The 23,209-nt window shown below is 36.2% G+C and overlaps 6 protein-coding genes across 11 annotated transcripts; 2 read left to right on the forward strand and 4 right to left on the reverse strand.

Moving 5' to 3' along the window:
* Positions 1–1,384: 1,384 nt before the first annotated feature.
* Positions 1,385–1,889, reverse strand: LOC133679621 (small ribosomal subunit protein bTHXm-like). The gene has a single exon (XM_062102276.1). It carries the CDS (start codon positions 1,854–1,856, stop codon positions 1,584–1,586), a length of 273 nt encoding a protein of 90 aa, XP_061958260.1. The 5' UTR covers positions 1,857–1,889; the 3' UTR covers positions 1,385–1,583.
* Positions 1,890–2,379: 490 nt separating this feature from the next.
* Positions 2,380–6,914, forward strand: LOC133679619 (epimerase family protein SDR39U1 homolog, chloroplastic). Of its 2 annotated transcripts, none has more exons than XM_062102271.1 (13): positions 2,380–2,698; positions 2,777–2,853; positions 2,966–3,032; positions 3,316–3,375; positions 3,570–3,688; positions 4,174–4,218; positions 4,336–4,414; positions 4,782–4,843; positions 4,954–5,056; positions 5,415–5,475; positions 5,814–5,884; positions 6,400–6,539; positions 6,619–6,914. In XM_062102271.1, the coding sequence occupies exons 1-13, from the start codon at positions 2,647–2,649 to the stop codon at positions 6,718–6,720; spliced, it is 1,038 nt and encodes a 345-aa protein (XP_061958255.1). In that variant the 5' UTR covers positions 2,380–2,646; the 3' UTR covers positions 6,721–6,914. The 2 variants fall into 2 exon arrangements, with proteins under 2 accessions (XP_061958255.1, XP_061958254.1); XM_062102270.1 differs by having other exon boundaries at positions 2,387–2,698; positions 2,800–2,853.
* Positions 6,915–7,832: 918 nt separating this feature from the next.
* On the reverse strand, positions 7,833–11,506 carry LOC133679620 (uncharacterized). 4 transcript variants are annotated; one of them, XM_062102275.1, is made up of 11 exons: positions 11,382–11,491; positions 11,252–11,289; positions 10,852–10,912; positions 10,675–10,752; positions 10,279–10,303; positions 10,155–10,187; positions 9,948–10,069; positions 9,699–9,829; positions 8,939–9,162; positions 8,283–8,542; positions 7,833–8,172 (listed from the first exon to the last, which is right to left on the reverse strand). In XM_062102275.1, the coding sequence occupies exons 3-11, from the start codon at positions 10,852–10,854 to the stop codon at positions 8,077–8,079; spliced, it is 972 nt and encodes a 323-aa protein (XP_061958259.1). In that variant the 5' UTR covers positions 10,855–10,912; positions 11,252–11,289; positions 11,382–11,491; the 3' UTR covers positions 7,833–8,076. The 4 variants fall into 4 exon arrangements, with proteins under 4 accessions (XP_061958259.1, XP_061958257.1, XP_061958258.1 ...); XM_062102273.1 differs by having other exon boundaries at positions 10,675–10,755; XM_062102274.1 differs by lacking the exon at positions 11,252–11,289 and having other exon boundaries at positions 11,382–11,506.
* A 1,429-nt stretch (positions 11,507–12,935) lies between these two features.
* LOC133680450 (V-type proton ATPase subunit c1) lies at positions 12,936–14,895 on the reverse strand. The gene is given in 4 exon segments (XM_062103409.1): positions 12,936–13,473; positions 13,880–14,165; positions 14,678–14,841; positions 14,843–14,895. Coding segments are annotated over 4 exon segments (621 nt in total). The 5' UTR covers positions 14,881–14,895; the 3' UTR covers positions 12,936–13,340.
* A 401-nt stretch (positions 14,896–15,296) lies between these two features.
* On the forward strand, positions 15,297–17,846 carry LOC133680272 (NADP-dependent D-sorbitol-6-phosphate dehydrogenase-like). Its single transcript, XM_062103108.1, has 6 exons — positions 15,297–15,558; positions 15,841–15,935; positions 16,037–16,154; positions 16,771–16,903; positions 17,114–17,333; positions 17,456–17,846. Exons 1-6 carry the CDS (start codon positions 15,426–15,428, stop codon positions 17,684–17,686), a joined length of 930 nt encoding a protein of 309 aa, XP_061959092.1. The 5' UTR covers positions 15,297–15,425; the 3' UTR covers positions 17,687–17,846.
* Positions 17,847–18,008: 162 nt separating this feature from the next.
* On the reverse strand, positions 18,009–21,947 carry LOC133680271 (polyprenol reductase 2-like). Of its 2 annotated transcripts, none has more exons than XM_062103106.1 (6): positions 21,639–21,947; positions 20,926–21,275; positions 20,314–20,548; positions 18,655–18,753; positions 18,507–18,559; positions 18,009–18,384 (listed from the first exon to the last, which is right to left on the reverse strand). In XM_062103106.1, the coding sequence occupies exons 1-6, from the start codon at positions 21,795–21,797 to the stop codon at positions 18,225–18,227; spliced, it is 1,056 nt and encodes a 351-aa protein (XP_061959090.1). In that variant the 5' UTR covers positions 21,798–21,947; the 3' UTR covers positions 18,009–18,224. The 2 variants fall into 2 exon arrangements, with proteins under 2 accessions (XP_061959090.1, XP_061959091.1); XM_062103107.1 differs by having other exon boundaries at positions 18,488–18,559.
* Positions 21,948–23,209: the final 1,262 nt, after the last annotated feature.

The raw sequence follows: 23,209 nt of genomic DNA on the forward strand, positions 1-23,209 counted from the left end.
ATAGCAATAGTAGCGGCCTTATTTCTAAATCTGTCAGATCAATCGCAGGAGGAAGCTGGAATTCATAAAGGTAGCAAAGCAGATTGCATTCAGAATCTTGTTTATTTAGGCTCTCAGAAAATCCCTCTCAATGTATCTTGTTCTAATTCGGTGATAGTTGGTCCTAGTCCTAGAATAAGACGATAAACTACAAATCTTGAGAACTAATATTGCCTGTAATACTTATCGGGGGTCTTCATCTGGCAACACACAAAGTTGTGGGAGGGGTTTTAAGTAAAATCAATCAATAATTATTGAGAGATGAATAGGGCCAATCTAATTCAGATAGTTGCATCATTACACTGTCTCAATTCTATCCTATTACAGATGCCAACAGAAATGGTTGCGAGATAGACACGGAATACAGAGACCTAGACCTGTCTTCGTTATATTATCAAGCATAAAAACAACGGGATCAGGAAAGGTTATGTCAAGACTTCGCATGTCTTGTCAGCTTGTTCCATCATCACCATTCTTTCCTTCATGTGTATTCTCTCCAGTCACCATCCTTTTCTCCTCTTTCTATGTTCTATTGTTCATTCAAACCCACTTTGAAAAGGTGAGGGAGACAGACGAAGTCGATCTACTGAATTATAGCATCATGGTGGTCAATTTAAACAGATGGAACCTAAAGAAGATAGCAAACACTATTTATTAACCATTACAATTGAAATGGACACTTGTTTAGTTCGTCATTGGAGTTGCTCTACTCAAAGGGCCAGGACTGGATTTGCTATGCCAATTGCAGCAAAAAAGAAAAGAAGAAGGGGAATTTGCATTCATCAAGGCTAAAGCAGTGGTGCCAAGGTTCTGTTTCGTATAGCAACTACAGACTACATCTAGAATTCTAGATCCACTCACATCAATATAGCCCTCTTGTAGTCAAATTTTTCTCCCAATCACAAAAAAGTTTAAACCCAAGTTACGTAAGTTTTCACACCAACAGGAATCAGCATTACGAAGTATCAAAAACTGATATTTACCATCACCAAGATTATCCCATTTCATCTTTGAGACACTACACTCATTTTAAGGAGAAACTAAGTTGCCCGATAACTTTCTTGTTGGGGCCAGTAGTTTTTACAGTTCCCTACATATCCCACATTTCTTTTCTTTCTAGGCTAAATTGATTGAGCTCGACAAAACTCTTTGCAACTTTAAACTATCTCTGAAACAAATAACAAAATAACTGGCCTTGATCAGGAACTTCCATAATCTCGACACGAAACATCAGCAACCAATCATACATCATCATTAATAAAGAACCACAAATTTTAATTACAACGTTCAAGTTTACTACGAGGATTCATCTCCAATTAACAGGAATCCATGCCCCTTTAAAACATACCAAACCCAAAAGAAACAGAAGTTTTATTCAAAATTCATCACAAAACACAAATTCATTAAGAACCCACATCAAATGTACATATTCTTAACTACGCGAAACTCTAAGAAGGAAAAAAGGGAAGCTGCTACAAATAACATCGAGCATTTCAGTCATTAAAAAAGAGAGCACAGTAACAATAAACAATTTATAATTTTCATTAAATGAGCTTGAAAGGGAGAGGCCAAGGAGTGGACCTGGGCACCTCAACTTTATCTTTAATTCTTTCAATCTTCTTTTCCTTCTTTGGCCTCGCGTTTCCATAAGTTCCTTTAAATCTCTTCCCTCTCTTTGTTTTCTTGTCCCCTCTTCCACAAAGGATCGGCGCCATCTCTGCACCACTTGATACTGATGATGTTGAAAATACCGCTGATCTCTGACCCGCCATCGCCCTCCTCGCTACTGCGCCGCACCACTGCATCACCGTCGCCATTTCTCACTGAATCCTCCTGTGAAGTGAAGAAGGGTGCTGGCTTTAATTTTCAATAGTGGATTTTCAGTTCATGGGCCTCCGTGGGTCCTTTTGCAATACCGATGGGCTTTACTGGTCCATTCAAAGTTCAATTTTTCTAATTATCTTGGGCCTCCTCTGTGGGCATGTCTCAAGCTCTTTTTGCAATACGAATTGGCTTTAATGACCGATTCAAAGTCCAGTTTTTCAAGTTGTTTTGGGCTTTATTTGTGGGCATATCTCAGGGTCTTCTGTAATAATAATGGGCTTTAACGGCCCATTAAAAGTCCTGAGTTCTGATTCCTAATGGGCCTATCAGATCTTTAGCTTATCTTATTTTATATAAAAAAGCTGGTATCTATTGTACATCAAGATAGGCCAGTTTATTTTCGCCAGCAACCCTGGCTGGATTAATTTGATGGGCCATTTCTTTCTTTAATATATCATCAGCCGGTTTAGACCCGGTGTTTCGGAGCGTGGTAGCTTGGAGAATGGAGATTGCTGGCTCTCATTTTGCTATAGGCCAATTTTGGGGTAGATTGTTGGAATTTTATGGGCAAAGGATGCCCAAACAGTAACGGGTGATGGATATGACGTGATACTTGCTGTGGCTCCAAATGAAACACGAGGATAAATGAACTGACAATGCTTTAGTTTTGTTCATTCATGGACCAAAACCCATCATTGTAGCAGCAGACACAGAGACAGCAAAGTGTTCGCCTTCTGTAGTGAAAATGGAGTCGGTGTCAAATAGAGTAACTACTACTTTAACATGGAGCAACTCTATCTCTACTTCTTCACTCCAAATTCCTCAAGTCTTTTCAGTTAGTTCTATAATCACTCTACTTTGTGTTTTCATCTTTGTTTTTGAAGTATTGACATTTCTTGTTTGCTTATGCAAGGTGTATGCTATCTTTTGTTGCAGATTCGTTGTACTAAGAGATTGAGGGTGTGTTGTGCCTCTGACCAAACCCAGAAGGTAGATATGTTCTTTTAGATAAATAAAGTGTTGAATGCATTAATTTTGTGCTTCGAATATAATGTAAGATGAGAGGTTTGATTACTTGGAGACTTTGATGTTGGGAAATTAGATGACTGTATCAGTAACTGGAGCTACTGGATTTATTGGTAAAAGATTGGTGCAAAGACTGCATGCAGGTTCATTTCTCTTCTTCTTGTAATTTTTCAAGATTAATTGTCATTCAATTCACCATCTTGACAATTAATTAGCATTTAATTCTTAACCTTCTTGAGATAGCTGACTGGTGAAAAGTGAAAACCACTGTTTTCATTGTTGAAATTTTATTTTGGAGTTGATTTTTTTTTTCTTAGATTTTAGCTTCTGATTAGTTGAGATTTAATTGTTAAGTCAGAATGATGTTTGTGGGGATCAAATGAGCTCAGCTAGATTTTGCTTAACAGCAACGTAATTTGTGCGCAGATAAACATTCTGTTCGTGTATTGACGCGTTCAAGATCGAGAGCTCGGTTAATATTTCCTGGTAAGAAGGTAATAAATACTTCTAGTGTACTGCATTTTTTAACAATTTGCGATTTTTTGATAAAAAGTTCACATTTCACCCCCGAAATAAGCATAATTTTCAGATAAGCTATCACAGTTGTCCGGTACTGCTTTGATTTTTTTATTTTCTTATGTTTTAATTCTAAGAATATTTCTACTGCTTGAAATCTGTAGTCAAGGAATTTCCTGGGATTCTGATTGCGGAGGAGCAAGACTGGAAAGCCTGCATTCAAGGTTCAAATGCTGTTGTAAATTTGGCTGGACTGCCCATTAGTACAAGATGGTCACCTGAGGTTTGTAATACTCACTGCATCTCTTAGTGTATCCCTTTTTTCCATAAATGCCCGATTGGTTTGAGAAGTTGCATAATGCATCAAGATGTTTTCTACATTTTACATGGATAAGTCGCTTTCTTCTCTCAGGCTGTCAAAACATTAGTTGCTTGCTCAGCCTCTCACTAGATCTGGCTCTTGTGCATTTCAAGTTCCGATTTTAATTATTTCTTACATCATGAAACAGACATTAGTATAATCATGTACTGGAAGAACACGGCTTAAGGCGCTGTTTTATTAAATAAAGTGAACAATGTTCACAATAAGCATGATTAATAGCATTCCGTAAAAATATATTTGTCAAGATTTCATGTCCGAAGCAGCTCCACTATAAGTATCAATTTATCTTTTACTTCAATTATGACGTGGTACATATTTTTCTTGTGGATTAAAAAAAATTGCAATTTACCTTAAAAGGTCTTATATCAGCTCTTGTTGTCTTGCAGGTCAAGAAAGAGATCAAGGAAAGCAGGATCAAGGTGACCTCAAAGGTAAATATCTTAGACAATCATATTTTTTTCTTTCTTCTGGAGAGTTTGTTAATTATTCTTAACACAGGATATGTTCCCTCTACTGTTTTTTCATCCACATTATAACTGATTTTGAAGGTTGTAGATTTAATAAATGGTTCACCAGAAGGAGTTCGGCCTACTGTCCTGGTTAGCGCAACGGCTGTTGGTTACTATGGTTGGTTTCTATTGATCACATGACATCTCAATTACTTTTCCTCTAAATAGTCATCTCAAAATTTGCTTGCTTGTGAATTGTGTTGATATATTCCTATTGTCTTTCCATTCAATTTTAGTGCTTTTATGCAATTAACCTGGAATACAATGGTTTGCTAGCAATCTTTTTTTTTTTTTTTTTTAACATGCAGATGTTTATAATTTCAAAAGGACATTAACCAGCAAAAAGAAAACTGTCATTAGTTTTATGGGCGAAACTTAAAAGTGGAACTGGAAAGATCATGAACCATAATGTTTTTTAATATTCACTCACAAGAAATTGAATGGATCATAATATATTTTTCTTTTCCTCCCTCAAAAATGCTCAGGCAGCAGTGAAACACAAGTTTTTGACGAGCGCAGTCCATCGGGAAATGACTACTTGGCTGAGGTAACATAGGCATGATTCAATGCCTGTATTTTCTACTGAATAGTTGCTTTCCATTTGGTTTATTCTGCTATATGTAAATCTATACTTAAAACCCCCACATATCTTTTCAGGTATGTAGAGAATGGGAAGCAACAGCCCTCAAAGCAAAAAAAGATGTAAGATTAGCTCTTATCCGCATTGGTGTTGTCCTTGGGAAAGATGGTGGTGCTTTAGGTACTCAATCTTCCAAATGCTTTTACTTGCATTTCATGCTGACTTTCAGGTGCATTGCCAGCTTCTTGATATATAACCTGAGTTCAAGTATTGTTGGATCATCCTACATATAGAATTGTAGAGAACTGCTAAAACTTAATCTATAGGTCAGTGTTGTTCTATCATATAACAGATACAATCAGTGCGGAATTCATACATTGTTTGAAGTCATTTGATCAGGTAAAGAAAGCCTTTATTTCCCAACTGCATAGGACGGATTGTTCCTACTGTGAAATTGTTTAAGATATAAAAGCGTTCACCTAATGGTTCTTTGAAATGATATTCTGCCTCTTTCATGTAATGGCTTGTTTCCTTGCAGCTAAAATGATCCCTCTCTTCATGATGTTTGCTGGTGGACCTCTGGGCTCTGGACAACAATGGTAAATTACTATTTGTTCAATAGAAGAGTAAACAAAACTTTCTGCTACCAAAGCTCCATCTGATTAGCATTTTGGAGGAAAGATTTTCTTGAAAAGTCATCAGCCTTTTCATAGGGTAACATAGGCATGATTTCTGGATCAAAATGTCCCTCAGCATAATTGCAGAACCTTAGAGATATAAGTCCCTGATGAAGATTTTTTTCCTATTATTTCTCCTACAAAACTTAGAAGATATTTTTGCTAAATTCTTTTTAAGCCAATCAGTTCATTTCAATCATAAGCAATCAGTACCGTGACCCGTGATGAGCTCCCCCTGTGACGTTCTTGTATCTGTGCAGGTTTTCCTGGATTCACTTGGATGATATTGTGAACCTAATTTACGAAGCTTTAACAAATCCATCTTATAAAGGTAATCTTCTCGTTTTTTAAAGAACAAATTTCTTGTCTTGATTTCACATGGCAAATAAGGGTAATATATTGTTGCTGAGAAAGTTTGATATTTTTACTTATGTTTCTGACGGGCACATTTATAGGGGCAGCAAAATAAATACATTAATGATTTCTTCCATTCAACCTTCTATATTAGATTGTAAGATACGTTGATATTGCACTCTTGCACATTCCATTCAAGATAATCTGGCATTTGGGATTCATGTACTGTAGAAACTTGGAACTCGAACTGGGTCCTTTATTTCTATGAATCAGTCGTTTGAGATCTGTATTCCTTGAGTGAAAGCAGTAATTTATTGGAGTTAAACTTCTTTGCCTATGGATCTCTTTGTACATGTCCCACTGCAATTGCACTTCCTTCTCATATGAGCTTCTTTACATGGTGATGGTGTCTTTTGTTTGGACATGACCCTATGCTCACTTCAATGTAGAACCTCGCAATAATTGAACTCAATTCTATTGACCTAACCTCAGGAGTCATTAATGGAACTGCTCCAAATCCTGTTCGATTGGCTGAGATGTGTGAACAATTGGGAAATGTTATGGGCCGGCCGTCGTGGCTTCCTGTACCTGACTTTGCCCTCAAAGCAGTCCTTGGAGAAGGTGCTTCAGTGGTAAGGACTTGCACACTTTCTGTTCTCTCTTTTTCCTCCACGTCACCATGCTGAAACAGGCACATTGAGTTCTTTGCAGGTGTTGGATGGTCAAAGGGTGCTTCCTACTAGAGCCAAGGAGTTAGGTTTCCAGTTTAAATATCCCCAAGTGAAAGATGCTCTTAAAACCATTCTTTCATGAGAGCGAGACAACTCGTTTGTGGCTTTATTTGATACGAGGATCTAGCTTCTACCAACATTAGAGACACGTACTTGGGACTTGAGATCTAAGAGTTTCGATGAATGATGTTATTTGCGAAGAAAACATGGCGTTTTGCTCCTTCGGAAAGCAAATTTTTTTCTAATAATAATACGTTAAATCATTCTTGGCAGTAACTTGCTGTACGTTGCGGGTTTGGTTCCACATCGATTACCGTCTCTCTGAAAACCTCTCCCCCACCAAGTAACATATCCAAATCGAGAAATTATTCTTATTGCATTCCAAATATGATTCATGCAAGATGAGTTATCGACAGGTTGACAGTCAAAGCCCCCCTTGGTGTTTTGTTTCAAGGTTGGTAGCCTAGCTTGAGGAAGACGAGATAACAATCATCCATGGTTCCGTGCCTCGAGATTATGAAATTTCTTCAGTTGAAATGCAGGTCAACTGTTCAACGAACGACGGAACACTGATAGGATGGTAGCTAAACTATATTCTATATCACTAGCATAATGAATAGCTTGCCAAATCCTAAAATACCAAAGGCCTCTGCAGTGAAAAAATTCCAGAGGAATTGCAAAAGCAACCAACCTCCTTTCGAACCAACAGGGACCCACTTCCACTAGATAAGGGCGACTGCTGTGGGAGTTTAGAGACCCACCAAAAAGAAATTGTAAAAGAAAAAATTTCAAGATAAGTTTACAGGATTAACAGTGAACTTGCAGCTTCTCCACCATCGAAAGATCAACAGATTTATGCGATAACTGAGAAACAACTTCCTTCTACCAAATTAATATCACCTACGTCGCCATCTAAAGATTTCTCAAAGAAAAAGACGATGCCAAGACTTGTTTCGTATACCAAAGGATACCATAGATTTGATTCAGGATACAGTAACCGGGCCCACCTTCAAATGTTTTCTGCCCATTAAGGGATGAACCTTGTAATTGTAGCCCGCAATTATTCCACTTGAAGCAAACTACTAGTATCCAACATGGCTAGATCATGCCTAAAGTTATCATTTTCTTCCCCAAAGCACAACCAATGGAGTTTTTTTTTTAGTCTAGTGACTGGAACAGATCATGAAGATAGGGTGGCACAGAAATGTTTCTACTTAGAATGAAGATACAGTGGGAAAGGCACAATTGCAAGTACAATTGGAAGCTTAACAATCATGTCAAGCACGCAACAATACTCCTTTTTCCTGATGAGAACCTACTAACCATCATTTGATGATACAACATCTCCGATCAACATATAGTCCTATTGTTTTTACCTGATCCAGAAAGGACAGGCAATTTATGACCAGGATGAGGCATCGATTGTTGGACAATACAGTCAACCTTTCAATGAGTACTTCTTCCCAGTGAATGCCTGGAATTTTGGCTCTTCTTTCTTTTCAGGCTGCTCTTGCTTGGTCTCTTTTCCAGATTCCTGCAAAATCAAAGAATCAATTAATTAACAGTTTTTTGGTATCGTCCTTTTCACACTGGCTCCGTGTGGTTGACAGTTAAATTCAAAATGATGAATGGAAGAAAAGGTACCTCCCTCTGTGTTTCCTTAGGAGTGCGACCTGTATTGGATCCGAACACAAGCTTTCCCTGAGACTTGCGTGCAGTATTTTGTGAGCTAGACCCCAGAGATGGCTGCCTACTGCCATCGGCAACAGCAGGTTGCTTGTCTTTAGACACTGATGAAGACGATGCTGGTGGGGGCTGATAGCTCAAAGGTTTCCCATCCAAGCGTCTTCCTGCTCCTGTAAAGGGATTAAATTTTGGTTCAGTCTCAGCTGGAACCTCTTCAGCTGCAAGAATCAAATATGGTTGGTTTTGTTAAAATGAAAATGTAACCATCTTTACAACTTGCCCATCAAATTTCATATTATTCAATCATTTCATATGAGCATTTTTCATCCAAAAAAAAACTTCTAATTGCCTTTTATGTTTGCGAAATGAATATTGCTGAAGTAGGCATAGCATAATTTTTATCAAACACAAGAAATGTATAATCATTCCATGCTTCTGCTCCAGCTATTGGAGAAGAAGACACACAGATTTTACTCAGATGAGTGAAGAAACATACAAAGACAATAGGTCAGTAAAAGCATGAAGAGTTGGACTAACTTCATAAGACTACTGTACTGTTCAAATTAACCAATTCAATACTACAAAACAAATTCATGGAGTGGATATAAATGCACCTTGGGAGGTTGCCTTGCTTGGAGGAACAGATGCAACAGGCTTTTCAGGCTCCTTGTAATCTAGGGGAGGTGCAAAGTCCACTTCACAGTCTGTCTCAATGATACTTATTGCATTTGAAGGTTTTGTTTCTATGATATCTATGTAGTATTTCTTGTTGTTATAGGCCACCATAATACTATCCCCGGTGGTTAAGCAGGAATAATTCCTTAATGTTGTCTCTAAGCTGCATGAAAAAGGATGTCCAATCACATTATAGGATATCCACCTTAGATATGCAAATACATAACAGAGATTGGCATACAGGTAATGTTTAAGAACAAGAAAATGAGAAACAGTGAGACAATGAAAAAGAAAATGGTTATCTAATGCTGCAAACCCATCCACTAATCCTAGAGTTTCCAACCAAAAAAACAATCCAACAAGAGAGAACCAGAGTTCATATCATGAAGTTAACAAAAAATATGAAGATAATACTGGAGCTTATGTAAGAAATTTATTTTTTTTGGCTGAAACCTCAGAATGGCAAAATGCTTTCTATTTGAATATTACAATTGCATATCAATGGTTTCATTTATATTTATTACATCTCAATGGAAAATTCCTGCAACTGGGTTGGTTGGATCATTTTTAGGCTAAAAATGCATGTTAAAGGTTCTAGTATAGCAACACCATTTGGATTACAGACACTAAAGTACCAGAGCTGCTCCAATGACAAGAGTGCACATTTGTTAATAATCAAACACTAAGATACGAACTCACATAGCTTTTGGGTTGGATATATCCAAAAAGTCCTTTGTGTGAGGCTGCAATTTAACATATTTCCCCTTTGGAAGAGTAACATTTTTCACTCGCACTGTATCTCCCTCTTGTAGAAGCAGGTTCTCCATCATCTGGAGAGAAAAAAAAGATCAGCTATTAACGATTTTGATGTCTTTGTTCTTTGAGTGGGATAAAATAAAATCAAAATAAATATGTTAAGAATAAGCCAAAAAAAATTCCAATCCGTACCCAGTATGGCATATAAATCATGCCTTCCTCTGCAATAAACTCCAGAACTCCACAGTGAGAAACCCGCTCAGCAGCATCATTCTGAAGCTCAAACAACATTGGATAATCGATATGCAGGGATGCTGCAAGTTTTTGTCCAGGATTGGCATTATAGATCTCAATCACAATACAAAAGTAAAAATCTGAAGTACTATTAAAACAACTAACCAAGACGGTCAAGAGCTGAGGGAGGCATTATAACTGTAACAACAGAAATAAAATCAACATAAAGGGGTTGATATGATATAAATTAAGGAAATATGCATGGCTGAGTATGATTTTGAAGACTTACTTTTATCACCACTCTCAATTTGTGGCTGCAGGGCAGTAAGGAAAATCAAATCAGTGTCACCAGAGTGTTATTTTGAAAATAGCTCATATAATACTTGGCTCAAAATGAAGCAGAATGGAAGAAACAAGCATATGGAATATCCTAAATCCTACTTGGGGGGGGCAAAGACTTAATTCAGCTACTGCTTATTATATCTACTTGATCATTTGCAGAACAAAAAAAAATCCCTTTCCCCAATAAGTAGATAATTGCCATAAAATTTAAAGCCTCACAATCCACAGATCAGGAAAATGTCAATTAGTAAACAGACAGAGACAGCCATTCTTTTACTGACTAACTCAAAATCATATCAGTGAACTGAAATAGCAGCAAAAGGAAGGGAGAAAAAAATCCAACCTTTTCAATAAATGAAGCAGGGTAACATCGATATGTCTGCTCAAACGATGTCCCGTGGTATCCATATCCATCGAAAAACTGCTACTCCACACACAAAAAAAAGGGCGTCATTCTTAAGCACCAATTTTCAATTAAAAAAAATCGAATAAGGCGTAATCATCATGAAGTAAAACATACCATCTTGTACTTTGAGTGGAATAAATAGACCGACAAAACAATCAATCAAACTTCACGCTCCCTATTCAAACAAGACGACAACAAAAAAGTGTGAGTCGAATATGCACGTCAATTAAAATCAAGTTCACAGCTTTGACAAAATTTATTAAAACCCATAACAGCAAAAATAGTAATACAAAGTGGGTTGAATTTATTTCAAAATAAGGAGCTCGAGATGGAAAATTCAATCACGATATTTTTTTCTTAAAAAAAAAAAACCTCTCTTCACCGCTAAAACAGTACAATTTTTGTTCCAATGTATATTTTTAAAAGCAACAAGATTAAAATTTAAAATCTAGCTCGAATTAAGGAATTTCGAAGCCAACATTTAAAAAGAAAAAACATAATTAAACATGACAACCTTAAATTCGGCTGTGGTTGGATTAGAGGACAAGATAACTGGAAAGACGTTGGATCTTAGGCTAATTAAATAAAAACTATAGAGAAAAAAAGGAAGAGAGAGAGAGAGATAAGAGAAGGAATGGAATTACCTGGTTGACGAGGGATAGGAATTTCTTTTGAGAATTGGATTTGGAGAGTAGGGGTGGAATTCTTAAGGATTGCGTAACAAGGGAGTGAATGATGATTTTGAAGGTGAAAAAAAGACTAAGATGCGCTTCTGAGCGTATTGCTCACGCCACGTCGCTGTCTGCCACATGTATGCTCATGTGTTTGGGCTGTTACTGGGCCTAAAAGGCCACCCTGATTGGGCCTAGAACCAGAATTAGTAAGTGTTTGTCTACTTCTTTTTTTAACTGAGCAGTGCTAATTTTGCAGATATTTTTCTTGAAAAACAAAATCCTGTTCATTAATAAATTTAATGAAGATTGATTCTGTCAGTCTAACGGGATTGGCCATTATGAACCCTCCAGCGTGGCCAGTCCTTATAATCCTATTCCAAATATGCCTGCTTGCGTTCATGAGAAAAAAATTGCCTGCATGTGATTATGATTTTATTATTATCAATAAATGATGGGAAATATTGGAGCTGCTTCAAAACTGATATGAAACGATTATTATTAGTATTTTTACAGCGTTTCTTGAATCATTTTTGCCATGTTCCTTGTGTTGTTTTTATTGGGCTGGGTATGGAAAATGCAGAAGAAATATTTAGTTGGAACACAAGGAGAATCCATGATTTACCACCAAAAAAATTGCCTGCAATTTGAAAAGAACTGGATTTAATTATAGTATTGTACTGTTTATGTAAACAATGAAGTATCATGGGGTTTTTTTTTTAATTTTTTTTTCTTTTCAATCACATCATTTAATGGCCTGGTTAGATGGAATTCGTATTGAAATCGCAATAGAAGTGCTGAATAAAAAAAGGGACGAGGCTGTAATGCAAGGAAAACATTAGGCCTGGTCCTATTTTTCTATTTATTTACAAGTTCATCTTATTTGTTTTTTAGTTCCTGAATCTGAATGATAGATAACAGCTGAAAAACAATGGTGCAGAGAAAAAGTGACTGTGTATCATGATTCCGACCATAAAAATGATCAAATTTGAAGCCGGTGGAAGATTTGGGCCTCGAGTTAATTCTTTATTTTATGACTGATTTTGGACAACTTTAAGGCACATGCGTGTGTTGGTGAGTTTTTCACCTTTTCATGTGCTTGCAAGTCAGAAATTGGTTGAAAAATTAGTTATTTTGTCCCGAAAACTAAAAGTGATCATGCCCAATTTCTAACCACTTGAGTTCTCGAAAACTGGCCACATAAACGACACGTAATCTGCATTTTATTTTTTTAAAATAAGGGATCAACATGTCAGATTGCACCTCCAAGCTAACCCTTTCATATCTTTTTCTCTTCTTTTTTTTGTTCTGCACTGAAGAAAAAAATACCATGATGATTCATTTATGTTTCATTTTTATATGGTTCTTACATAACAAAGTAGATTTTTATTTGAATTTTAATAATTTATTTTTAAATTTCCACGTATTGAATATGAAAATAATAATACTAAATATAGACCTTTCATAAACTTCCATAATAACATATACATTTTAAACTAGAATAATTGTTTCTGTTAGAATATAGCAGGAAAAAACAACGGAGCCCAGACGTGCAGGCAACCAAAATTTGAAATTGTAAAAATACAAGTTCAATAAATAATACGATCACAGGTGCATCAGTCAAGATTTGAAGTTTCTACAGCAGTTTTTTTTTTTTTTTTTTTTGTTCTTTAAAATACAACGATCGACAGAGCCCAACAAGGACAGCTTGAAAAGCTTTTATTTTGCGAATATAACTCAATCCTACTCCCGCAAACAGTACAAAGAAACCCCCCAAACGCACGCTTGGCAGAGCAGACACTTCCGTGAGAAGATATTTTGAGAACGCTACAAGGGCTGCCCAACCCTCTAATCTGCAAACAAACATAAATTTTCCTCCGAAGTGACACCGGCAAGCTATAAAAGAATAATAGTAGGTAGCAATCTCCCTTCTTATTCTGCCCTGGACTGGCCGGCACGGGAAGACAAGATGATGCCAACAATAAGGCCATAAAGAGCCAACGCTTCAGCAAAGATGAGGATAAGAATCATTCCAACAAAAAGTTTAGGCTGTTGAGCATTAGCTCTGCGAGAGAGAAAAAATGTATTCAGTATGAATCGCAAGTCAAGAGATTCTTCTCCCTAAGTTGCATTCTTGCTAGTGCAAAAGATATTGCAACACAGAGGAAAATTCTCCTGTGGATGCAGCCTCCGTCAGAGATTTCTCATTTTGTCTTAATTTTACAGAAAAATACCAGACATTACAAAGTTCGCACAGCAAAACTAGACAACAAATCTATATAATTTAGAAACCATTGCATCATTTCAAGGGGAAAACAGTTCAAAGTAAAAAACTAACTAACAAAGTATGACACTACTAAAAAAAAAAATACAGGTTGAGACACATTAACCATACCATACCAATACTGTATTAGTTAATAACAAAAATCACATATCACATATACTCTACATAAAAAGGACAGCAAGCATACCTGACACCAGCATCACCAACAATGCCAATGGCCATTCCAGCAGAAAGCCCAGCAAGGCCACAAGCGAGACCGGATGAGAGATGTGCATACCCATCGAAAAGGTAATAAGACTTAGCCTTAGGGTTAATTCCGGTACTAATAATAACAGCAATAATCAACCCATAAATACCCAACACACCAGCCATAACAACTGGAACAATCGACTTCATCACCAACTCGGGCCTCATCACTCCCATCGATGCCACACCAACTCCACTCTTAGCGGTTCCATAAGCTGCTCCCATACCTAAACAAACACCAAAACTCCAATATTACACCAAAAACAAAACACACAGAAGCATTTCAATAATTCTTCCTAGAACTAAAATTTCTGCAGATCTAAGGAATTTGTTAAAAATCTAATCTTGATTAAGCAAAATGGTTCTATAACATAAAGATTATCAAATCAAAATTTAAACCAAAATGCTTTTTCCCGGGTCATTAATAAATGTCAAAATTAATATCATTTGTTGACAAGTAAGCTAATTGAAGATCCAAGTCAACGTAATTAACACAAACCCATTATTAATTACGCATAAGCACGGCCAATAATCAATTTCAAAGAAATAATTGCAACGAATAAAACATTAAACTAAAATGAAATCACTTTAGACATGTATAATTGCATCAAGATCGATCTGATAATCATACATATAGCAATTCTATTTTCCTTCATCTTATAGGGAACCAATCAAGAACATGAAAATAAATAAAACAATTAAAAGATCGAATAAAAGTAAAAGAAATGTAATTATTTACATGAGAAGACGAGGGCAGCAGCAGCCCCAAGGAAGCCGAAGAACGGTGCAGTTTCATCGCCACTGAAAGTAGACATGATTGATAAACTGGATCTGAGACAGTGTCGTTTTAGATCTGAAGTTTGCAGATAGCTTTTTGAGAAATTAGAAATCCTTTGCTCTCTCCCTGTTTAGAGAAGAAACGGGTGGAAGACAATCATCCATGGATATAAAACGTCGCACGTGTTAAATTGGGCTTGTTTGTTGTATAGTGGGCCCATTGTATGGGCCAACATAGGTCGAAACTACGATCTAGAGCCCAGAAGCGAAAGAAGTTTGACAAGCTATCAGTTAATACACTAACTTGAATTTTTTCTAGGAAATCTCTTAAATCTTCATCAAAATTAAAAAAAAAAATAATCACCCATGATGATTGATCTATCAAGTAAATCTAACAGTCAAAACATGATCACATGCAGGGCTCACAGAAATTAACAGAACATGCAAGGTTATTACTGATAGACCAATGCTAGCTAGGTGGTGAAATATAAATTATTTTACTTTTGAGAATTAAATTAAAACATTAGTAATAGTTGGAGGACTGACTTATAGTAGGTTAAGCATTAAAATATCTTGCCGTACCCGGAAAAAAACAATCAACAGAAGCCAAATAATAAAGAGCCAACAAAAGGCCTTTGTTCTTGCTGTGCTCTTACTCCTACGACTATTACTTGGGGCATTGGATAGACTGAGTTTTGTTGTGGAGAAAAATGGCAATAACACTTAACAACGGATTCAAGATGCCAATTATTGGTTTAGGTGTGTGGCGGATGGAAGGAAAAGAAATCAGAGACCTCATTACTAATTCTATCAAGCTTGGCTACCGTCATTTTGATTGTGCTGGTACCTCTTTCCCTTACCCGTTCTTGTTTTTGGTCGCTTTTTTTTCTGGGCTCGTGGTTAAATCATCATAGCTTTGAAAGTGCTCTAGCATTTTTGGGTTCTTGATTGATGAAATCCACATGGGTTTTGCTAGTTATCAATAAAGCTCTTGTCTTTGTGGAAAATGAGGAATCTTTCTTGATTTTATTGCTTCTTCTTAAGATAATTAGCATGTTTAGAAAATTTGAGACAATCGGTTATTTGGTAAATTGTGTTTGAGGAGTTCCTTTTTTGTGGTTGCAGCTGATTACAAGAATGAAGCAGAAGTAGGGGAGGCATTGGCTGAAGCTTTTAAAACAGGGCTTGTTAAGAGGGAGGATCTTTTTATCACTACCAAGGTTTAGTTTAATCACAGATCTTAACAACACTCACATGATTTATTATTAAGTTATTATGTACAATGGTAATTGTTTTTCCTTCCTTTTCACCTGGTTTGCAGCTATGGAATTCAGATCATGGACATGTTGTTGAGGCCTGCAGGGATAGTTTAAAGAAGCTTCAGCTTGATTATCTTGATCTTTACCTTGTGCACTTTCCTGTAGCCACAAAGCATACTGGTGCTTGCTTCTACTCACTTTTGTTTTGCCTTGTTACTATATATATTTATGTGCATCATCAGTCTATGCCTTTTGGTTGGATGTCCAACTCCTTTTATCAGTGTAGTTTGATAACTGATTAGCTGAAGATTCTTATGATGAATATAGGAGATGGCTTGGAGTGATGATGAAGATTTATGATTAAACTTTATGTATTTCATTGCTTGGATGGTGCACATTCTGAATATGAATTTTTAAGGAGACTTGATGTGATCAATTTCTTGGGAAACATGGATAAAATCGTAACAAGGATTTTTAAACTTGCAGTTCTAGCTATCATAGAAATGGTTTTGTTGGCTCCACTGCATAATATATGGGGCCAAAATCAAAACAGATGGAAGAAAAGACATATAAAGTGGGATCAATTAGCGAGATTAGATACACGGAAGTTAGATGGAAAAAAAAAGTATTTGTGTTTCCCATTTAGCTTCTCTTCTTGTACGCCTGATTTATAATTTTCTACTTCAACCAGTGAAATTTGCACCAGGAAGTAAATCTTCTGTTTAGTTGATTAGAAGTCTGACATAAACAATAATATTGTGTTCTGAAACTTTATGATTTGTTTGCATGCAAATAGGAGTGGGTGCGACTGGCAGTGCATTGGATGAGGATGGGGTGCTGGATATAGACACAACTATATCCCTGGAAACCACCTGGCATGCCATGGAAGATCTGGTTTCCTTGGGTTTAGCTCGCAGCATTGGAATCAGGTGAGTTGGAAGTCAAATGAAAATCCTATGGATACCCGCAACCTGGAACCTTATTTTGAGTTTAACCATTCTTGTTGTCACATCTGTTTGAATCACATTAATTAAAACTTAATTATGGAGTGGATAAATAGTAAAGAACTTGCAGAAGCAAGTTGAATTTGTTCATGTGGCTATTTTGGAATTTTGGTCTCATTGAAAGTTTATCTGCAGCAACTATGACATCTTTCTAACTAGAGATTGTTTAGCCTACTCGAAAGTGAAGCCCGCTGTGAATCAAATTGAAACTCACCCGTACTTCCAGCGTGATTCTCTTGTCAAATTCTGTCAGAAGCATGGCATCTGCGTGACTGCTCATACTCCTCTTGGAGGTGCCGTGGCCAATACTGAATGGTTTGGCACTGTATCAGTATTGGATGATCCTGTTCTGAAGGTATGTCATTTCTTTTTCAGGTGGATTATCTGTCAACTGATTATCAATGCCTGAGAGAAAACTGTTCTCTGTTGGTGCTTTTTATCATCAGTCTTATCATCTCATTTGCTTTTTTCGGTCAGGGCCTGGCTGAAAAATACAAGAAAACCGTGGCCCAGATTGCTCTCCGGTGGGGCATCCAACGAAACACTGTTGTCATCCCCAAGTCATCAAAGGTCGAGAGACTGAAGGAAAATTTTGAAGTTTTCGACTTCGAGTTAAGCAAAGAGGACATGGACCTGCTGAAAGAGTTGGACAGGAACTACAGGACCAACCAACCTGCCAAGTTTTGGGGAATAAACTTGTATGCTTGATCATGTCCATTATATCATTTGAAAATGTTCCCTTGCCTCTTAAGAATAATAGCAGCAGTATGGATGTTTTGCTTATTGTGCTTGGTTTCTGAAACTCTGAGAAATTGATTGACATCATGGTCAAGGGTTGATTAGTATCATATGCTTTACTTTGGTAAAATGGCCTCTACCTGTATAACCTGTTTGCTTTTCAAAAAAATTGAATTTTTATTTTATTTTTAGATTATATTAATATAAAAATAAATTAAAAAATATATATTATTTCAATACATTTCCAAACAAAAAAAATATTTTAAAAAACCACTGTGCAATTGCTTACAAATTATAGTCAAGCAACAATTTGAATGCACAATTCATTATAGTAATTGCACCATCCAATTGGATGAGATGTCTGCAGCTTACAGGAAATACACAATCAGATAGAATTCAATCGCCTCTGAAAGGACATCTGGACATCACATAAACATTCACCAAACTAATTTGCTTCTCTAAGAAATTTTTTCCTACCTCTTGTCAAGACTTTGCTGTAGCCATCATCTTAATCACGTGATGGCAACTGCATGCAACAGTGAAAAAACGTGTTCTTTGGAGTTTTAACATAAAAGTGGAATAATTGCAACACGGTTGCTTGGATAATTGTCAAATTTCTGAAGATACCACCTGTGTGTTTCTGCAGCTGCAAACACCAGATTTGACACCTGCATCCAGAACAAGATTTCAGATCTCGTGGAATAAGAGAGAAGGAAAACCGCAATCAGGGAGGGGGGAAAAGACATCTTGTGAATCTTAAGAGAAACATACCACAAATCCAAAAACTAACCAAATGGTGAGGTCTGCCCCTCCACTAGCAAAAACCATGCCAGCATATATAACCTGTATCATTTGCATAAAACAAGTGAACCCTCTGTGCTTCAATCTCACTATGCGCAAATCAGAAATGAGCTCAAGAGAGAGTGGCCGGAGCTTACAATCTCTGCCAAATAGTGTGGAGATGAAACAATCTCGAACCAATCACCTCGGGGAATTACATATTCATCAGCCTTTCCCACGTGTTCCCTTAGTGAGCCCTAATCAACCAACACGATAGTGAAGGAAAGAATGCTAGTTAGTCTTGTAACCTGGCATCCTTTTTCCACATAAATGAAATGAACAAAGATACGTGGACACTTATGGGTGCCTAGTCGACTGATAGGAACCCAGTTTATGATGATGTTTGAAACAAGTTGATTTGATATATAAGATTATAGGAACAAAGAGGAGTGTTCAGAACCAGAACGTGCGCGTAGTGCTTTCTACTAACTTATTCTCATGGCTAGCTGTAAAACCAAATAGACTCAAGACCGATCAAAAAAAGTGCAGCAAGTGAAAATATTAAACAGTTACATAATGCATCAAATCAAGATAAGTTGTAGAACATTCAAGATGAAAATGTGTTTCATCATTCAGCTAAACATTTTCACTAGTACGATACCAATAACCAAAGCTCCATGGCCAATTGGTTTGGAGTTGCATCTCGAGCCATTAAAACAGCGTTCAAGCTTTGGTATTGACACAATAACAGCAACACAACACCAATAACTGGCTCACATATCACATACCAGTATCAGAATAGAAGTGAATTCCCTCCTGCAAACATATAGTAATATGACTTCATTGCACTGAAAATCATCTAATTTCCACAAACTTCCTTTTGGTAGCTTCACATTGCAATGACCAACCTATCAGAATTATTCTTTTATATTAACAAGTAGTTATACTTTTTAGTGTTTTCAACGTAATCTTCTCTTGTATAGCTGAATTATAACTATTTCAACTTTCCCATCCAACACGAGGAAAAGTATCCTGTCCAGTGTCCACTATATTTATATTCATTTTCATTAACTTAAAGCTATTAACTACCAGTTGAGAACCTCACCTTCTGTTGAGTTTACCGCAGTTCAGATATCACTTGTTAAGCTTGATGTAGTTTGGTTGCCATTTGTTAAAAATTGAGTGGAAAAATTTGGTGAACTTAAATAAGAACACAATTTTACCATATTAATTATTACAAACTAGTAGTTCAAATACATTAGCTCACATAACACCCACTATAAATATATATAACACTCAGAATACAAGCACTAGTACAAGAGATTAAAGAACACTCTCACATCCTATCTTTTATTTAGTGACCCATAGGAGCTCTCCCTAGCTCTCTACATCACTTATTTTCTCTGCCAATCACCACACTAAAATAAAGCATGAACCTTCCTTTTTATAGCTGGTGGAGAGGCCAAATTTAACAACGTTAAATGTTTGCTTCTACCAAACCATGCACCAAATTTCCACATCCAGATATTGTGCAGATGGTGACTTGAAAAGCTTGTCACATAAAGACAAACTTGTAACCATGCAGGGTAGGAAACATTGCCATACAAAATGTTAAACCATTAAATGGCACACAAGCACGCAATTGCTAGCCAATGATTGTGGCATCTTCAACACCTTGGTCATGATATAGCTGCAGGCATAACATTTTTGGCAAATTCTACCAGAGAAGTAAACGGTTAATTCGTTTTCCTTTTCTTTTCTTTTTAAGAGAAGCAATATTGCCATCTGACAAGTGATCATAAAATAGTGATACTCACAAGAATTGCATGGCAGCGATGCTGATGAATCCAACCCCAAAGAAATATAACTGCGCCAATCCACTGGCACCATCCAAGCTTCAATAAAGGGTTAACAAAGTCCCACCAGTGAAATTCAACGTTTTGCATTGAGCTTGTGCCTTTAAGAATTAACTCGGACACTTCATTTATGCCAAATTTGAGTACTTCGGATGCACAGGTACAGCAGAGTGTCAGAGGCGCTGCTGTGTAGAAGCTAAGCTCAAAAGGAAATATCAATCAGCACAACATGCTAGAAAATGTCCCCATGTACAACAAATTCATGGTAAACAAAAAGGACGAAGATTGCAACTACAAGTGCTTTGATCACAGACATGGATTACATTGGGATTTAAATGTTAACAAGGCCGCCTGGCAATATGTTATGAAGCATATTAACCAGCATGAATCAGAACTTCCGAAAAGACACAAATTATACATGTTAATGAATTATATAGCCAGTTGAATTCAAGCATAAAATATTCAAGGAAAAAAAATGCTTCCGACAGCAATTTGACATGCAGCGTGTGCATGTTAGCATGGGGAGAAAGACTGCAGAAAAAGAATTAGATCAGAGAGCTTCAAGATACTCACAATAAGCCAGTAAGATAGCCAAAAATGTGCATCCGAGCAGAGGCGCTATAATTAAATACATATGCTGTCTCGAAAAGACGCCTCGAGACTTGAACTTCCATTAGCAAAAGCAGAAACACAGAAAGCCAAACCCTGTAGCTATTCTCTAAACTCATCAACCGTGATCGATGAAATGAGAATACGTTTGATCGTCCTGCCAAGTAGCTGCCTAGATCAGAGTAGAAAAACGGCTCAGAAACTATTGGTGTCATTCTATAAGCATATATCGATGTTCCAAGAAGCAAGAGAGTTGTCCACGCCACAGCCACCACATAGAAATGAGAAAAGAATCTTTGGGGAACAGTGAATTTCTACAATCCAAAATTGAATCAATCAGAAAATTTGATGAATCAATGACAAAGTATCATCAAAACCACAAAATGAACATTGAGAGGTAATTTATACACGAAGCCAATAGCTATAAACCTCAACAATCCACAAGCTATCATTAAATTGAAACTACATTCATCTTAAACTGGGATCCTGTAGTATTTCCCAGTGCATTAGCAGGGGCAAACATGCAAACTATACTATATGAATAGTATTTCCCTTTCTAATTACCAATGAAACGTAAGAAAACGATCCGACCAAACTAAACCCAACAAAACTATCAATCTCACAGAGCTTAAACAGGTCCTGAAGTTCGAGAAAATAGAAAAAAATTCAGAGCTCACACGATGAGATGATGATTGCATGATCTTTCCTCTCCTTGCAAACCCCAAAACAAGTCCATGAAAAGAACCCAGCCAAGAACATGGCAGTGAAGCTATAAGTATAGGCAGTGTCCCTGCAATCCAAGCTGCTCTCAACAACTCCACAAGCCCAAGTTCCATTTTTTAACAGAAACCCAGCTAAAAATACGGAACTTTACAAGTTATGAAAAAATAATTTCATACAAGATAAGAGCATCGGTGGTTAAATTGGGTATTGAAGGAAGGAATCACCTTGTTCAAGATAAATTGATGCGGGGCTGACACGGTAGTAACGGGGTGCTTGGTGGCGGTTACTTAAAGTATTTTTTTCACTTAAAAATTTCTAAAAAATTAATTTAAAATAAAATAAAAAAATTAAACTTTTTCAAGTAATTTTTATTTTTCAAAAATATATATTATATTATTACAAGTGTTTTCTCATATTGTATTTTTTTATATATATAATTTTTTTGTTATGATTTTTTTTAAAATTATTTTTGTTAATATTTTTTTTAATGTTGAAATGCTGGATTAGCATGGTTTACAAGTTTGTAGAGATAATCCATGTTACCCCAATTTATGAATGTGCTGTTTTTTTTTTAATGATAAGAGAAAAGCACTGTAATTTTCATCGTAAAATACTATGAATTGCTACGGTATTTCCTCACGTTGTTGTTTTTTTACACATGCTTTTTTTTAAGGTTTTTTTTCAAAATTGTTTTTGTCAGTTTTATTTTTTTAATATTAAGATTGTTGAGAATTTAAATTTGTAATTTTTTTCTTTTTATTTTATCTTTCTACTAGGTTAGCATAGTTTGCGAGTTTGTCGAGGTAATTCATGTTGCCTAATTTATGGATGTAGTGTATTTTTTTTTAATTGGACTTGATTTTTTTATAGTTTATTTTTTTCTCTTGTTGTTAAAAAAATAGTTTTAGAGAAAAATTATGTTATTAAACTTTATGAAGTAGTAAAAATTAAAAGAAGTGGGAGAAACTACTATTCATCCAACACTCGTTGCGTTGTGAATTACAATAGTAATTCACAATTTTTTTTCCATTTTTTTTTGTTTTTTAATTCTTTTGTTTTATAAATTATTACAAATTTACAAATTTTATATCTTATCCCGTTCAAATAAAAATCTGATCCAATTATTGGTTGTTAATATAATAACTACTGGAGATTTGTATGATCGTTAACTTCATGACCCATAAGATTAGTCAAGGTACGCACAAACTGATACAAACATCCATATTAATAAATAAATAAAAAATTATGATCGAATTGTACCTATATCCTTACATTTCTTAGATCAACCCGCAATAATGGAATCATTTTCAATAACTATGGCTAAACCCACCAGCTGTTAGGGTAATATGCGAGCAATCTCAATAATGGTCGAATCCAATTTCTTTATCACCTTTTGTCATCCCAATGGCATCATTCAGCCACTCCAAGCCCATCACCATATACTGGGCCGAAGCCCACAAGGCTCGTTACCGGTTCGGCTTCTTCGTCTTGTTTTATCCTCCATAAAGCATCGGTTTTTTTTGCT

Source organism: Populus nigra, chromosome 19 (genome assembly GCF_951802175.1).
Source record: "Populus nigra chromosome 19, ddPopNigr1.1, whole genome shotgun sequence".
In the NCBI taxonomy this organism is placed as follows: Eukaryota; Viridiplantae; Streptophyta; class Magnoliopsida; order Malpighiales; family Salicaceae; genus Populus; species Populus nigra.